Below are 17,201 nucleotides of genomic sequence, written 5' to 3'. Positions count from 1 at the left end.
ATAATCTGATGTTATTATCTGGCTGTGCTTAATACTTAATTCTGATTGGTCAAAACTCCATAACAAGGCTGACTGATTATCAACAATAAATAAGAGTGACGCCAGGGACAGCCTAATCTACTGTGGCCCTGAGGAGCAACTACATGTTTTTTGGAGCCAATTAACCTAAATGCATGTCACATAACACTTCAATGTTTCATTAAATACAAAATGATTCATAAAACCTCTAAAAATTGTGAGGAATATCAAACCAATTATCTGGTGTTCATGAAATGTATTTTCAGAGCAGAGAAGTCTCTCTCATCATACATCATCCCTCACTTCATGTATCTCATAATCCTGCGATACCAGAGCCTATAAATTAAAAACAACAGGTGTGCCACGCTGACATCGCTCACTCTGAAGAGGTGAGTTAAGACCTTTTCTATATTAGTTTGGTTTTAAACTCTGAAGAGACAAGTTATGATACATCAGATGTGAATGTTTCATCCTGCAGAAACCTCTGATGTGTAAAGATGCTGTGGTTTGTGCAGGTGCACTGCTCACCTGCACTTCGTGGCCTGGTCGTTTGGGTCGGACTGGGTAGGACCGACGCCGCTCTTCCTGAACGGCATCATGTTGGACAGCCTGAGAGGAGAAACCATGTAGGTTGTGTTCTTACTAATTTAATAAAACTTCATGTGCAGTGATTCCAGACTTCTCTTTACGACAGACTCACCTGGACTGCAGACCTGTCCCCGCAGAGGAAGTCTGATCCTGGTTCTCCATCAGGCTGCAGATTCAGAGAGTGAAACATACAGACATTCAGAGATGATCCAGAGAAGAACACAAGGACTGGGTGTGTAGTTTCATCATTTAAAGGCTTAACCCGAAACTTTTTCTGTCTTCACTTCAGTCGACTGTTTCACCTAGAATAAAATCTATATTCTATTCTATATTTTAAAGACATCAGACTGTGATGAAGTGCCGGACAGGTTGACTTTAGTCCTCTTAGCTCTGCACGTTTCCCTGCAGCACCGTTAACTCAAATCCTCTCCAGATTAAAGAAGCTAAAATTAGTCTTTCTGCTCGCTCTTGCTCTTTAAACTCTCGAACCAAAATCAAACTCCCTCTGTTCTTCATCGTACACTATCTGCTGTTTGACTTTACCTTAATGTGAGTTGTGATGATGATGATGATGTTGAGGAGTCAATCAGTGAGGAAAAGTCTTGATTAATCCCATCTCACGCCTCGGTTTGGTCTCCATCGCTCACGTTAAAAAGCAGGTGATCGAAGTTTGATGAGGTTTATTGATGGCGCTCAGGAGAGGAAGTTAACGTCTCAAACAGGAGCAGACATCAATCATGATTCCTGCTGATGATCTTCCTCTGTGTGTGTTCTTGCAGTGTGCAGCACCTCCCACAGAGGATGGAGGGAAGAGGAGGGTGGAGTCAGCTGGCGTGAGCAGACAAAAAACAAGGGAAAGGAAACGTGTCCTGACGTCCAAACGAGTGAGGCTGCTTGAGTTTCTCTCCACAAGAGGTGATTTCAGAAGTTTGGGTCAGAAAAGAGTGGAATTTCCCTTTATGCATGCACCTCTGAGACCTTCAGACGGAGCCGTGGCAATGCAGGATGTCTTAAGTGATGCAGAAGTTTAAATTTAACTCCTGCGTTATTAATACACCGTGGAGGTAAACAGGACTGATCGCAGTCAGAGCTCCCTCTTTATTTATATCCCTTCCTCTCTGAGCTGATCCTCTTAGTGTGTGAAGCTAAAGAGAGACCTGAGACTCCCCCCTCCTCCTCCTCTTCCCTATAATCTCAAACCTACTCTTCATCAGCGAGACAGCCGAACAGGTTCAGGTGCAAACAGCTGCAGCCACTCCTTCGGTCTTCAAAAGCAGAGATCTCTGCTCATCTCTCTGCAAATCAAAGTTAATTAATCCATGAGGAGTGAGATGAAAACATGCGAGGAGAAGATGTGAACATGTTGCATTAACTTTTGGGAGAGTTGCATTAAGAGGAGGAGGGAGAGAGAGAAGCTCCTGGACTGTCTGAGGCCTGCAGAGTGAGCAGGTGAGGTTTGAGCAGCAGCAGAGTCAGATTATCTGCCTCCAAATGAGATTAAAGTTAATCTGCAGCTTCTTGAGAGCAGGTTGAGAAGGAGTGTGGATCACAGTTCAGCTCAGAGCAGGTAGAAACTTTCATCTGAGCAGTTTGAGGTTCCCCTGATGAGATCTTTACACGTTAAAGAAGTGGAACAAACATCACAAACATCGCTCTGACTCCATGAAGTCCTCTCCTTAAATTAAAAACCTGGATCTGGTGTTAAGAAGCTTAAATCAGTGCCGCCTGCTCAGTCTGCAGCCTCTCCTCCTCCTCCTCATCATCATCACCTCTCTCTCCTCTCGTGACGCTGATGATCTGAAGATAATCTCTGCTCTCTGGTGCATTTTTAATCACCGAGCAGCTGTGCGTTCAGCGTCTTGTCTCCTGAGTCGTGATGGAAACGCCGCTCCATCAATAACAGAGACATCAGAATCCTTCTTCTTCTCGTCACAGAGTATGAATCTGACTCATGAACACATGATGATTCATGATATTTCAGGATGAATGTAAACGCAGTGATCTGTTGTGTTTGTGTTTTTAGGACTGATTGTCACATAGGTGACAAACAGAGGAGTCAGTGTGAGAACTCCCCGAGCTGCTGACGTGTTAACGAGCTGCTGACAGCGGCGGCACCGTCCAATTAAATTCATTACAGACTCAGAGGTGATCCGTGTGCCCCCCTCAGGAGCTCATCACCTTACTCTCCCTCCTCCTCCTCCTCCTCCTCTTCTTTGGACTGAGGTGTGAGCCCAGTTTCAGGTGTTAAGTGAGGAGAAAAGTCAGGGTTGTTGTGACTGTGTGAGAATATTTATGGTGATGAAGTGTCAGCACTTCTTCAACTTAAAGTAGCCGTGTTATTCCAGCTAACCTTATGTCATCTCAGCTCACGTAACTGAAGGTTTGTTGATCTCCTCAGCACCAGAGTCTGATCCTGTCTCCACACTGATGCAACTCTGCTGCACTCTAGTGTTCAGGTGCAGCCACACTGTCACAGCACGGCTCATGCACAGGATTGTCCTCTGTCCTCGTGTTTCTCTTTCAGGAGAAGCTAAGATGCAAGGAAATGAGGCGAGTGAAGGACACAAGGAGACAAATGTAAGCATTGGGAAGCAGCCAACATGGCGTCACAGCTTTTCACTCTGTTATTTATTTCTGCAGATCAGAGCTGTGTCCTCGCTCTGAGAGGCCTCCTCTCTCCTCCATCCTCATCTCCTTCAGATGCATTTAATAAATTGGAGGATCGTGAATCATACACGTCAGTGGAGGAGCAGGGACGCAAGGATGCATAAATTGGGTGAGAGACAGGTGTGAACGAGCACTCTGCTGAAGTTTTGAAGAAAACTGAGACATGCGTTCACACAGAACTCTGCTCTTCATGTTTTTGTGTTTATGTCTGTGGATCAGCCGCAGGGAACATCTTGTCTTATAATCAGGATTACACTTTTATTTAGGAGACATGTCTGACGCAGATTTAAAGAGCAGCAGATAACACACAGACACACACATCTGATGGGATTCATCAAACAGAGAGGGTGCATCCAAACATGGAGGTCCTGAGAGTCGTAGAGGTTCAGTGTGAGGAGAAACAGGATCTTCTCTGAGGCTTTTAGAGGAGCTGAACGAGCCGTTTTCTCCTCGGGGCGTCAAACAGGTTTAATCTCCGGGTTGAGACGCCGCTCAGTTCATTCCCCGTCTAAAAATACCTCTTTATTCTTAATAAGCTGTCTTTTTCTTTCCATTCTGGGAACATGCTGCAGATTTATCCAGCTTTTTCTGGCTTTAATCTTTGCTGACTCACAGCTCAGTGTGGACGCTCTAATATCAGCAGCATTAACAGACGTTTCACCTCCCAAAATATTTTTCTTTATTGGGTTTTTAAAAATATAACACCAGACAGACCAATCAGCTGTTAGCTTTCAGACTTCATTTACGTAGAAACAGAGTAAGGGTAGCTTAATGACTCCGCTTGCACACGTTTAAAAGTCTAACTGGTGTAAAAAGAGCAATCAGAAGCTGCAGGAATCAAAATAATCTGACCTTTTCTCCTCTGTGTGAGTCCACGTCAAACACAGAGGGTACTACATTCCCCATAATGAACCTAAACTGCCCTATTTGAGGACTTTTTTCAAACTTAGAAATGCTTTGAGCCTCAGAACACTCAGAAAAAGTCCCTGAGATAAAGGTTTTAGATTTGTGTTAACTTTAAATGCATGGCTTCATTTCTTCCTCGTAATCAGTCCGGAGCAACTTAGAGAAGATGATAGTAGCAGCCTGAGCCTGCAGGAGGTCAGAGAGTTTCAGTATTTGGGTGAAGATGTTCCTCTTCATGTTGTTCATCCGTGTTAAGACGAGACAGCGTGTCCGGACAGTGTGTGATAAAATCTCTCTGCTCCATTACTGCTATCTGAAACTGAGAGCACACTCAATTATTCCCTCAGTCCTCAGAGTCTTCCTTCAGGACCTGTTTGTACCCGGCTCCTACGAGAGTCACAAATTCACAGTATTCTGTGCCTTTTCTGTGATGATTCAGGGGTCAATAATAAAAAGAATCTGCTGTTTTTAAATCATAAAAAGTGTGTGTATGTTTTTTGTCAGGTATCTCACAACTTTAGGAGCCGCTGTGCGAGAGGAGAGGATGCAGAAACTCCAGGAGTAGAGTTTTAAAGTTTGAGTTTGGAGCTGAAACAATCTGAGGACAGTAAACTCTGCAGCTGAGATAATCCAGATGAACTAATCTAAACACTTCTGCTCTGTGTCTGTAGGATAAACCAGTTTGACCTCCTGCATGAATGAATGAAGTGTTGTAGTGCGAGGAGGAGGAGGTGGAGGAGGAGTTGTGTTACCTCAGGGTGCAGGCAGCTCGCTTTCAGACGCACGTTTCTGTAATTACAGCTGGAGGCCGGGGAACAGATGACATGTTGTTTCAGGGGGCAGCAGAGTGTGCAGGTATAGAGTCACCGAAGCTGAGGACTGAATCCATCTGAGCGTCTTCAGCTTGTCTTAAAATAATCAGCTTTTATTCTCTGTGTGAATTATTATTCCTCTTCTTTTGTTAGCTTTTTGTTTAGAGCTGCATAAATACATCATCATGTTGTTCTTGTGTGGGTGTAATGATAATCAAAGTACTCTGAGTTGCTTTAGTTGCTTCCAATAGCATACATCAGATTTGGACTGTGGTTGAATTTCTTTGTGTGAAATATTCGGTGCCTGCAAAGCTGCTCTCAGAGTCTCACCCCTCACTCTGCTGACAGGCTCAGTCACAGCTACTCTAATGAAAAGAAATGCATTGTGGGTATTTATGCACACCTTAGCTTTTGAATCTTTTAAATCTGCAAAAAACTCAAATCTCATCTTAAGTTATCGCTCTTATTCCAGCACAGAAACCTGAATGTAACCAATATTCATGTCACAAACACAGATTTAAACTCAAGGTATAATAAGCATATAGTTACCTGTTGTGAGTGAAATGATCAGCCAGTGCAGTTTGCAAATGATCTGATTTTAAAAAAAACTAGAAGTTTGCAGATATTTTTACTCATGAGAAATTAAGTCCTCATTTATTTTAAATAATATCTTAAAGATAGACGTTAATCTGCAGTTTCAGGTCAGTTCGGCTTATTTAAAGTGTGATGATGTATTCTTGAAATATTTTGCTCTTGATGTTTTGAATTTGAGCAACTTTAAGAAGCTTATTTAAACAATTGGTATTTGTAAAATGTTGAAAGGTTTCTTAGTTTTAGTTTGGATGGGTTCCTTGTCCTTCTACTTTCACACCCTCCTCTTCCTCTCTGTGACTGCTCCTGACAGTATGATGTATGCATTTCATTTTACGTTTTTAAATGTTGAATTTTCTGTAACTGTTGACACTCCTCTCTGCAGACTCTTCTCTCTCTCATCGTGAAAATGAAGACAGGAGTGAGGGGGAGGTGGAGCGTACAGCCTGAAGAAGAGCCTTACCTTTCCTCTTTGTAAGACCTCTTGACACTCTTCTGTTTCTCTTGCATGTTAAGATAAATCAGTAAGAAGTGTTGATCATGTTTTTATCCTTTTGTGTCCCCTCATGAAACATAGGGAGGTGGAGCGTGCAGACTAGAGGCCCCTCACCCTACAGCTCGGGAGCCTGATGCATGCTGGGAAAAGACATGGCGGATAAATGACACACAGGAGAAAAGGTCCATTTTGATTTTATTTCTTTCTATCATTGATTAAATGACAAAGGTGGATGAACTGATGGAGAACTGACTGATGCAGAAGTTCAAGTCGAACATCAACATTTTGGATTGGATGGATTTTAAAGCCAACATCGTTTCATCTAAAGCCACGAGCTCCGTCAGAGCTCGATCTTTTTTAAAATGCATGAACGTCAGACGGCGAGTCGCCTGTTCACAAAACACCTACACTACATTCATGGCCAGGACACAAATCAAGAGTGAACCATGATGGGTCGCAAGGCAAGACACTGACTTTAGCACTTAGCATGACGAGCTCCTCAAAACAAAAGTACTGCATTGCTTCTGATAAAGACTCTCTTCAACTTTGGTTTTGCATTTACACATTACAACATTCTTCAGAGGAAAAAAATGTACAACTGCATAAATATAAAATTCTCCCACCATGTTTAATGGCTAAAACATTCAGAGAGTTACACCACGGTGATGTGATGAATCCAGCAAAAAGAACAAAACAACAAAAAATCTCTAAAAGTCGAGTTAGCACCGTCGCCTTTACAGCAGCAGGCCAAGTGTCTAACAGGCTGGACACACAACTCTACATTCAAGGCAAAATCAAAGAGTAGAAGGCATGAAACCAAGTAATAAAACCCCTTCACACATTTAAATGATTTAACAAGCAACAAAAAGTAAAAGTAAAAAGTGATCAGATGTAAAAGACGAATAAAAAGAGGAAAGAAGTTCCCTGGAGTGCAGCCTTTTCCTTACACAGATCAGAAGAGTGTACCATTTCAAACCGTTTCAATCATTAAGCAAGAGCGAGCGCGTGTGTTCATGTCGGACACACACACACGTACACACACACACACACACACACACACGCACAGGACAGCTAAAGCGTGCTCACAGAGGGACAGCGTGGCTTTAAAAGGACCGGATTTTGCGACAAAAAATACCTACTGTCGCCACACAAGGCAGCGATTGCGCAGAGGGGACGAACACGGCTGGCTACGCGTCAGAGATGATTTCGGCTCGACAGTCATCAATGATCGATGTCCCATGGCTTGTGGAAAAGTCATTTACAGCAGAATAAATATCTCTTATTAGGCCTATTGCTAGTTTTCCTCTAAAATTACAATCTAACGCTAAAGAGTGGAAGCTAGTGATGAGAGCAGACAGATTACACGTCGGTCCCCTAGCAGGATTTTTCTTCATTTAAATTCAAGACTAGTTGTGATTGACTTAACCGCTACGTCCTGCCCCCTCGCTGGATATATACTGATCTCCTACATTAGATTTAAGAACAAAGGGGGCAGTGTGGGGGAGGGGCGGTCGGGGGAAGTGCTATGGTCCTGACGTCGGTCATAAACTGTTCACCTGGAGTTTAATGTCAAAGCGTCCCTGATAGCGGTCCTTGTCACTGTAGTGGATGTTGTCTCCGAACACTTTGCACTCGATGCGCAGTTCAGTGTTCAGGGTCAGGTTGGTGAACTGCAGCGCCACCAGCGGCTGCAGGTAGTGGGGGTGCAGCAGCTTGCCGTAGTATGGGTAGTACTGCAGGGGGAAGCCGCCGCCGATGCCCCAGTACTTGATCTCGCCGATTTTACCCGCGTCCTCCTCTCTCTGCAAGAGAAGCAGGCGTTGGAAACGTTTGAATCGAAGCTTGTAAAACATCTTTTTTTACTCACATGAAGTGAAACCGGAAGATCGGACATACCTTGTTGGTGCAGAAGATGGGGATGACGTTGGGCTGCACTTTGGACTGAGCCTCTTCGGGGATGCTGGCGTTGGAGGTTGGAGGCTGAACGAGAAGAAGAGTTAGGATGTGGACGCAGAGATTCATCAACTGCTTTCTTTGCCTTCAGTTAAACATGCAGAACTAGAGGTCTCAGTTTCACTGTAATATGAAGGAGACTACGGTAGACTCAGTATGTTATTCTGCTGATCTTAAAAATGAAGGAGAGGGGGAGTGTACAGCCTGAGAGGTCTCAGTTTCACTGTAATCTGAAGGGGTCTCTCACTTTTAATGAAAACACAAGTATCTACAGATTTTAAAATTCCCTTGTTGGTAAAGCCAGCTGTGAGTTTAAGCTGCAGGGATCAAATTTAAGTTGAGAGACGACTTCTTGGCCTAGAGAATCTGAGTTTCAGGATTTCATTTTGCCCTCTTTCACAGATACTCTTCTAGGATTTGTGAACGCCTCGTCACATTTGAATTACCCTCGGACGGAAGTTAACGATCCTGTTGAGCTTCACGATCAGGCACGGCTTCCCCTCCTTGTAGCCAAACTCGCGGTCCTCGATGCCGGAGCAGGGGCCCAGCGCAGTCTTGGGGAAACGGCACGCCTTCCTGATGCCGATGTCGCTCTCCAGGTCGCCGCGGTTCCTGTACTCTGCGGGATCCTCTGGAGGAGGGGAAGAAGGGTTTGTTAAGTCACTCTAAAACACAGACTCAAGCACTTCACAGACTGTGTTTCTAATAAAGTTTGAGGATGCAGGAGTTTGTTAGGAGCACTAAATGAGGCCCTGCAGGAAAGAGTTTGGGGACCACTGGATTCAGGGAACAGAGATACTAAAGAACCTGTCCAAACAAATCTGGAAGTTAAGAAAGAAAGTCAATGTACCTCCACAGTCCTCAAACTTCAGCTGGTCCCTCTGAAACTCCTCTTCGTACTTGGCGAGGATCTCTTTCATGGCCTTGGTGTAAGGCATGTAGGTCTCCATGTCGTTGAGGTTGAAGCCCACTTCAGATTTCTCTGATCGTGGGGTGTGTGAAAGGCCTGCAGGGGACAAACACCGGCTCTGTGTTACTCAGTAATTCTGCTATTTTTAAACCTGGACCTGTTTTTGAAAGTTTCTGGCCTCAGAGCTTTGGAACCGCTTCAGCCTGCAATCTTGAGATGGATTTAATTGTTCCAAATCCTCCCCGATTTCCTCCACTGCGTCCTTTAAACGTTCTTGTTTTGGTCACTCACAGACTCTGATCATTACTCCAATGTTGTCTGAAAGCTCTCAGAAGAACAACCTGAGTGTGTGAGCTGCAGAAGCAAAGCCACCTTATTCAGATGCATGTGTGAAATTTGAGTTCTGCTGAGTCAGAGTTCTGTGATGTGTTCAGGAACACTGACTGTGGTGGAAAATGCATGTTTTGGATGAATTCTGCAGATTCAGATGAGATGAGGAATATCAAGTGTCACGTCCTCAGCCTACAGGAGCTGGACTCACTGACTCCAGTCGGGATCTGAAACGAATCGACCTCATGTGACTCTGGGTTCACGGAGGAGCTGATTTAAACTCCTGCTCCGTGTTGGTTGAACTTAATCTTCCCTGCATGTTTTGAACACTGTGTCGCTCTTAATCAGCTGACCGTGGATCCGGTCACTGAACACAGATTTCTCTTGTTTGTCTGACCTCAAATGAACACGCTGCTCACTGATACGCCTCCCGATTAACCTTCAGCTCAGGAGCAAACAGCAGCCTTCATCCTGTCCACCAAACAGCTGCTGTGACTGTATTCTGCACATGCTCAGTGCGCTCTTAAACCCTCCTTGCCATGGAAACCAGGCTGCAGTGTGTGTGTGTGTGTGTGTGTGTGTGTGTGTGTGTGTGTGTGTGTGTGTGTGTGTGTGTGTGTGTGTGTGTGTGTGTGTGTGTGTGTGTGTGTGTGTGTGTGTGTGTGTGTACACAGGGGAGGCTCGCTTGCGGAGCAGGTGCTGCACGAGGACGCTGACGTGAGGATATGAAAGGGAGTCATTTCCAAAACAAGGTGCAGCCGAGTCGCCTGAGACCCTGAGGCCGATCGTTTACGCTGCGGCTGCTTTTATCAGTGTTTACATGTCTCTGATATGTTCATGTGTCTATCACAGAATCAGCCACGGTGGCGTCCAACGTCAAATCGGTGTTCTGATTACAGTCTGCTCCGTCAAGCTGCACAAGAAGATTAAACCTCTGAAGAAAGCCTGAGTGTGTGCTGTGCAAGATTGTGGCTGCTTGCATAATGCTTTTTAATTCAACTCAAACAGGAACATAAGAACCTGGAGTGAAACCAACAACTTTTAACAAATACAAATGTGAGCGACGGATACAATCTCACAGAGTAAGAAGCATTAAAGCAGGAAGTGACATTAAAACAAGCTGGATTATTTCCTCTGCAGAGGCTAGAGGTCATTTATTCTTAAATTACACTTCTTAAGTTACATAACTCTTCAGGGTTAAACTTCATCCTTCACCTCGGAAGTGAAAAATAAAGAAAACTAATTAACTTTAAGGTCAGTGAAGTAGGAGCAGACGCTTTGTATGCTTTCACATCCCGTCTGAAGACTCACAGAGCTGCTTTTTACAGCCGTCAGACATCTACATTAAAGCTCTGCTGTGCACATTTTAACTGTATGTCACAGCCTCATAACTTATTGTAATTTGAAGTTGCAGTGTTGTGCAAATTAAGTGTTATTATTGCTATTACTGAGGATGCAAGTTATGAGCGTGCATGTTTAGTTTCGGCACCCCTGAGGGTAAAAGTTCCTTCAGATAATATTTTAATACATTGTTTAAGCCATGTGATTAACTTTAAGAAGAATATATTTAAATAATCAAATTTTTAGAATGTTTCAAAATAAATGTGGATCATCCTGACCATCCTTAAATTCCTTAACCAGGAAACATTCACATTCAACATCTCTCTTAATAATTATGTGACGATCAATACTTAACCAACTATTAAAAGTTGTTCATTAAACTATTAACTTTTTATTGTTTGAGTTAACTCCAAAACTATTCCAAAGTTTACACATCACCTGAAGGTACCTGAATGCATCATTTGAGCAGTCTCTTCAGGAGTGTGTGTGTGTTTGTGTCCGTACAGATTTAAACTTGTTTGTGACTGAAGGCTTGAGGATTATGCATAATCACACACACTCACTGCACCAGAATATGTCACATGTACTCATCCTGAGTCTGTCATGAAAACATCCTGACGTCAGCGAGACGCAGTGTCTGATCCTCGGAGAGTCATCCAAAATAACTCAAAGAACATTAGAGTCTTTCATTTATCACTCCGTTCATCATGACTGTTTCTAAACTGAGTGTGTTTGTGTCCGCAGACCGCTTCAGGAGGCAGGAAGTGTGTGTGTGAGAGAGAGATCTTACCTGGGGGTGCGACTCGGTCCTGCCAGGTGGGCTTGAAGTTGCTCAGGGTGAGCAGCAAGGCTTGGATGGTCCCGATGAAGATGCCTGCCAGGCAGCCGTAGAAGATGATGTAGAAGAGGATGATTTTAACTGCAGAGGAGGAAGAGGAGAGAACGGTTTATTCCAGCAGCACAGACGAGAGGAAGGAGGTAAAAATGTGGTGTTTTCTGAGAATTTAACTGAATATTAGGGCTTCAAAAAATAATGTTTTTCCTACTACAAAAAATCTGTTTCAGTCAGAAAATGTTCCTGTTTTTTTTACATTTTAATACTAACTTAAAAAAATGTAGATTCCTTTCATGAAGGCGGACGAAAACTATCTAACTTTATTTTAAATTATTAAAGCTCCAGTGAGGGATTTTTAGCTTGTGTTCACTTTGGCGCCCCCTGTGGTTAAAGCACCTTTTTATTATTATGCGACATAGTTTGACAAAACTCCTCATCCTGCTTTCTTTTAACAGTTTGCATCACCTAGAGTCTGATCTGACACCTACCCCCTCACCTGTGCTTTCAGACAGTAAAAAGAAGAAGTTCCTGTCTGTATGTTTTAGTTTACATTTTTAGGCCCTAGAGATCATCAGCATTTATTTAATCGATGTCATAACCAGCTAAAACATCCTCACAGGAGCTTTGAATTAAAACAAAAATTAAAAACGTTATTATTTTTGTTATTTTATTACTTTGATTTGTTGATTTAGGGATTCTTTCACAGAGGATGAATAAAAAACAAACATTATTCTATGTGAAGACGCTGGATTTAGATAATTTGACCTCTTTTCCTCCTGGAATATTTTCTATAATCCGATTAACAGGTCATAAAAATATCTAGTGATTATTTTAATTAGCTCCAAGCTTTAATGGAAGTTTTTAATCACCAGTGTCGCAGCGAGACGTTTGAGAAGGTGACCTATGTGTAATGAAGGTGTGACGGATGAGTCTCTGTCAGGCGGTTGATGCAAAAACAAACTGTTTATTTAACAACCAGACAGTGTGTGTGTGTTTGTGTGTGTGTGTGTGTGAGAGAGGAAACAGCAGATGTGTGCACACTCGGGCACGTCGAGCAGCTGCAGGGCGCGTGTGTGTACAGTAACAGTTACACGTTTTCTGTCACCTTCCCAGCTGCACACAGTCAGAGAGCTGCTGCTGCTGCTGCTGCTGCTGCTGAACGGGACTCTCTCACATGACAGACTGAAGACACGGAGGAGCCGCCGCTCTCATGGGACCATAAATAATTCACTCCAGCTTTTTGGCCGTCGAGACGAAGCTCTAATTGATTGATTCCACACATCAGGAGACACACAACACCCTCCGGCATGAGACTGATGCTGGAAGAGGGGGGAAGGATGTGTCGTGCTCAGGTCCAAAAACACAACGAAACACGACAAAGCTGCACAAAGCTGCAAAAGCTGCTCCGCACAAGAGCGGCTTCAAACATTAAGTTACACCAGGAAGGACAAAGGTCAAAGCACGCAGAGGAATCAGCCGGGCCAACTCCAAAATGCAGCGTAGGTTTCAGCAAAGGTGGAAAATCTACCTCCAATACTGCTTGGGGTTTTGGAGAGTTGTGCTCAACTTTTAGGATCATGATGACCCAAGATTCACAAACTCTTCTTTAAAAAGGAGTCCCAAATACTTCAATCTCAGCTACCCTTCACCCTGATTCTGTCATCTCAAGTCTTCTCCAAAGTTTCAGACGAAAAGAAAAGTCTTTACATTCAGACCCTCTGATCCAGTATCTGTAATAAAGTCCAGACTGAGCACGATGAGTCCTGCAGAAAAAAAATGGAGGACAAGCTGCAGTGAGCCGAGCTGATACAGACTCAAGGTTATAACTGCTGCAAATACGGCCTCTCGTGAATACAATTAACCTTTCACAGGAGATTAAAACTCCGGATTCAAACTGACGCCTGATTCACAACGGACTACCAAAGTGACATCTTAAGACGCGAGGACACGTTTCTGTACGTGTCTCCTTTAATGCTGCTGCTCTCCGTATTCTGACCTCACAATGAAACTATATCTGCTGACTCAGCTTTTTCAGCAGCGCACCTTTCTCCTCACATCCTCTGAGCATGTCTGCAGAGACTTGTCCAAAAACTGCTCCACGATGCAAACTTTGTCTTAAAAAGTCTGCATTCATTCAGATTAATCTGCAGAGAAGGATCCCAGAGTGACACACACTCATCCTCCTCAAAATTCAGTCACTCCAACATGACGTAGTCTTTTTCTCAAGCTGCTCTAGCATCTGCCTGACAGACACCCACATGCTCACAGTCTGCATTCCTATTAAAACCACCACATCAGAATGTGTCAGCCTGTCAGCAGAGCTTTAAGATGAAGCATACGAGGTGGTTATTACAAAACAGTTCCATCCTGAGCTCTGCAAAGGGAAGCGAACAGCCTTCACTCTCATGCCGGCTGCCTTTTTGCTGCATGAAGCAATGACAAAAGGTCACAACAGCATGACAAGTTGATAAATGATACATCATCTGAGCTGTGCAGATGCAGAGGGACACACTTTGACAGGACTGTGCGGCTCCTCCTCGTGTGTGAGCTGTGTGTGGAGGGAGAAGTGACTGCACACATGTGTCAGAGCACACATGTGGGAAACTTCAGATGTGATGATGCAAACTTCTTTTTAAAAGGTGGTCCCACATCAGGCTTGGACGTCCTTTCATCCCAACCTTCATCACACACTGCGCATGGCACTTTTCCCAATGCATCAGCATTTTCAGATGACCTCAGAAGAAGGACAAACACACATACTTTCTCTCTCTCACACACACACTCATCCTGCAGCAGACATCATGTCAGTGTAACATTATTTTTACCCAGGTGTCAGAGTCTAGACTGGGCTGAGGACTGGAGAAGCTGTGTGTGTAACTGTGTGTGTCTCTGTGTGTGTGTGACATTGAGAGGAGGAGGGACAAGGACATGCGCAGTGCACACAGCTGCTGGGGGAAACAGGAGACGAAAGGTCGAGCGAGTTAATCAGTTGTATTGTTCTTTAGATTACAGTGACATCTGATCACAGGAACCCGACACGGATCGATAGTCCTTGCGCTCCGTTTCCGAGCAGGCCCCCTATCACCTTGACTCACCTTGGACCATGATGCATTTTTAACCCTTTCAGACCCCCCTTTGCAACACTGCCAAATAAAAAAAAGTTGACGTCCTGACAACAAACACACTGAGATCCAATCATGGGGAGGCTCTCCAAACGCATGGAGCGCAGCGTCTGCGCGCAGCCAGAACTACAAACCCCGGCACCTCTCCAACACATGGGACACTAAAAACGCTCTACCTCACAGAGATCTGTATGAACAAAGTGGACATGTGACAATCAGATGGAACTTTTGGGGTGGTATGGCGCACTCATGTTGCTGTAGTCCCAGAATGCAGCAAATCAAACAGGTGGTAAGAAACACGAGGCGACCGGTGCGCGCTCCCTACAACTCTGGAGCGCGCTCACCATTTTTCCACAAACCCCCGGGCAACTTATACTCACACCAACTGCCTCCAGTCCGACCCAGCACTTCTCCTTTCTCCGAGTTCCAAAGAAACTGCTTCCATCCACCATCATCTTGTTTTGCAGGCATGTTTGATAATTTGTGTATTTGTTTATTTCCCAGTGAAGTGTTCCTTTCAGTTCGGCGGGCTTCCTCTCTCTCTCCGTGTGGTAACCAAGTCCCGGACCCGTTGCAGAGAAACCCAGGTCCGTGCGCTGCAAGGGCTCCCCAATATAAACCGTTCCTCCTTCCTCGGCTCCGCCCGAAACTCTCCGCAAGTTACCTAGGAGGAGGGCGGAGCGGCGGCGGCCAATCAGGTGCTGGAGACGTCGTGCGTAAGACTGACGTCCTGCAGACGGACAGAAAACGTACATAGGCTGACATTAAGCTCTATACATATCTGGCTGAGCTCTGCAGATATGCATGTGCAGGTAGAGAGAGTCATTAATTATCAGAACTAAACTTCTGTCACAGAGATCATCACTACCTGAGTCCAGCTCAGACTGTCACACACACAGATTACATCTTCTTAACACACATGGTCTCATGAATAGGGGACACTTTTGACAACATGAGACACATTGTTTTTCAGGCAGACTCACTACTTTACTGTTTGAAGATGTTTTAAACTTGAATATTTAAATTGTGATTTATTCTTCAACTTTTTAAAATGTTTATTCACCTTAATGAGGTCATCCTGCCTCCTCTTACACACTTGAACCTTACTCCACCTCTTGTGTCTGTCTCTAAGAGTCTGCAGTCCTGACTCTCTTCATCAGCATGTTTCATAAAGTCACACATTTTGTATTTTTTTGTTTTAAAGCTGCACGTGTTGGAGGATTGTTGTTAATAGTGTTTCAAAGACTTCAGTTTTCCTGGTAATGGGTCTTATCCTTGTTTTGATCATGCTAGAGTTACAGCATTTCACATGCACTTCCACACTGGCTTCATTTTCCAACACTTGAGGATGCCGCTTGGTGCAGACGCCACAGAACAGAGACTGAGATCAGACTCACTACTCAATCATTCTTACAAGTCTTATATAATACATGTTTAATCAGATTTGAGCACCAGTTTCTTTCTAACCTCTTCTCCTTTCTCCCCCAACAGAACCCCAACCCCGGTGATCCATCAGCCGCCTGTCATTCACCGAGCACAGTGACACCTGCCTGAGATATTCCAGGTCCCGCATCCATCTCATGGGTTTGTAAAGTGTCACAGAGCGCCGAGGGACGCTAACACAGACTGAATGTTCCCGTGAAGTCCGTCAGTCCCTGATACAAGGTACGACTTTATGACAACACTTCTCACATTGCACAACTATTTACCTGTTTGCAGCGAGTCTCAGTTTCACTGTAAGTCATAAGTTGCACAGAGGCATCATCCTCAATCCATCATTTCTGATGCATTCCAGGAAAGCAGGGATTTTTCCATCAATAATGGATGAAACTTTTCTTCTGGTGGTCACTGAAGTATAATACACGCCTTACATGTTGAGCTAACTAGTTTCAGTGTAAGGTTCAGTTTGGATGACACTGTCCGTTTTCCTTGGTGCCACTGTCGCTGTGATTCATGAGTTGAATTATAGAGAGAAACAAATTAACATTGCGGTTAACAGCCTAGTCTGGTGATCGATTACTCCTCTTTTGGCTTGTCAAAGCAGAAGGCAGCAACAATAAATCAAAGACCATCCCTCTTCTGGTCTAATGGACGTCCATGTGTTGCTAAAGACTTGTAATTCAGCATGACACTTCAGTTTAAGTAACTGCATGCCGACAGTGACAACAAAGCCCAGATTACAGTGCAGCAACCTGCAATTTCTGAATGCTCTAAAACACTCATTATGTCACAAACAATACAATCATTTCATCCCAGCTTCTCTGACAGAACGGAGCCTGAAGCCTGTTTGGAGGCTGTTCCCAGTTTAACTTGGTGGGTGTCCCATGTTGTTGTGTGCAGCAGACCCCTCCTCAGAGCGACCCCCCTCACACCACAGGGGATAATAAGCTCTAGTTACATGGCTTTGCCAAGTATACACATAGTTGAATCCTGTATATATATCCTCCGCGCTGCATCCTTTAATTCCTCTCTGAAGCTCCAAGGGCATTTCTGCCGCCGGTGCATGCAGGGGCCAGAATTCTTTATTATGTTATCATCTAGTGCTGAATGTTTCTACCTCTGGAAGTATGTTTACAACCGTGATTTCACAAAGATGTAAGATACGCTAAATATGAATCAAAACAGACATGAC

At 44.1% G+C, this 17,201-nt stretch overlaps 2 protein-coding genes and 2 long non-coding RNA genes across 4 annotated transcripts in view; 2 read left to right on the top strand and 2 right to left on the bottom strand.

Moving 5' to 3' along the window:
* The first annotated feature begins 293 nt into the window (after nucleotides 1–293).
* On the top strand, nucleotides 294–8,662 carry LOC117808257. The gene is made up of 9 exons (XR_004630197.1): nucleotides 294–407; nucleotides 497–838; nucleotides 1,386–1,521; nucleotides 3,247–3,382; nucleotides 4,684–4,786; nucleotides 4,851–5,034; nucleotides 5,968–6,056; nucleotides 6,160–6,260; nucleotides 8,434–8,662. It is a non-coding gene; the product is annotated as an uncharacterized LOC117808257 (long non-coding RNA).
* LOC117808258 lies at nucleotides 545–1,286 on the bottom strand. Its single transcript, XR_004630198.1, has 3 exons — nucleotides 1,150–1,286; nucleotides 719–772; nucleotides 545–627 (listed from the first exon to the last, which is right to left on the bottom strand). It is a non-coding gene; the product is annotated as an uncharacterized LOC117808258 (long non-coding RNA).
* On the bottom strand, nucleotides 6,257–15,264 carry LOC117808255 (sodium/potassium-transporting ATPase subunit beta-233-like). Its single transcript, XM_034677890.1, has 6 exons — nucleotides 14,950–15,264; nucleotides 11,403–11,531; nucleotides 8,882–9,037; nucleotides 8,478–8,662; nucleotides 7,975–8,058; nucleotides 6,257–7,880 (listed from the first exon to the last, which is right to left on the bottom strand). Exons 1-6 carry the CDS (start codon nucleotides 15,038–15,040, stop codon nucleotides 7,620–7,622), a joined length of 906 nt encoding a protein of 301 aa, XP_034533781.1. The 5' UTR covers nucleotides 15,041–15,264; the 3' UTR covers nucleotides 6,257–7,619.
* Nucleotides 13,157–17,201, top strand: part of LOC117808256 (DDRGK domain-containing protein 1-like) — an 18,766-nt gene continuing 14,721 nt past the window's right edge. The window contains exons 1-2 of the mRNA XM_034677893.1: nucleotides 13,157–15,381; nucleotides 16,061–16,234. The gene's annotated coding sequence lies outside the window, so the exon portion shown is untranslated. The remainder of the gene's footprint in view (nucleotides 15,382–16,060; nucleotides 16,235–17,201) is intronic.

The sequence above is a fragment of the Notolabrus celidotus genome, chromosome 24, assembly GCF_009762535.1.
Source record: "Notolabrus celidotus isolate fNotCel1 chromosome 24, fNotCel1.pri, whole genome shotgun sequence".
In the NCBI taxonomy this organism is placed as follows: domain Eukaryota; kingdom Metazoa; phylum Chordata; class Actinopteri; order Labriformes; family Labridae; genus Notolabrus; species Notolabrus celidotus.
Note: the sequence above shows the minus strand (reverse complement) of the source record. Positions and strands in the feature narration are given on the sequence as shown.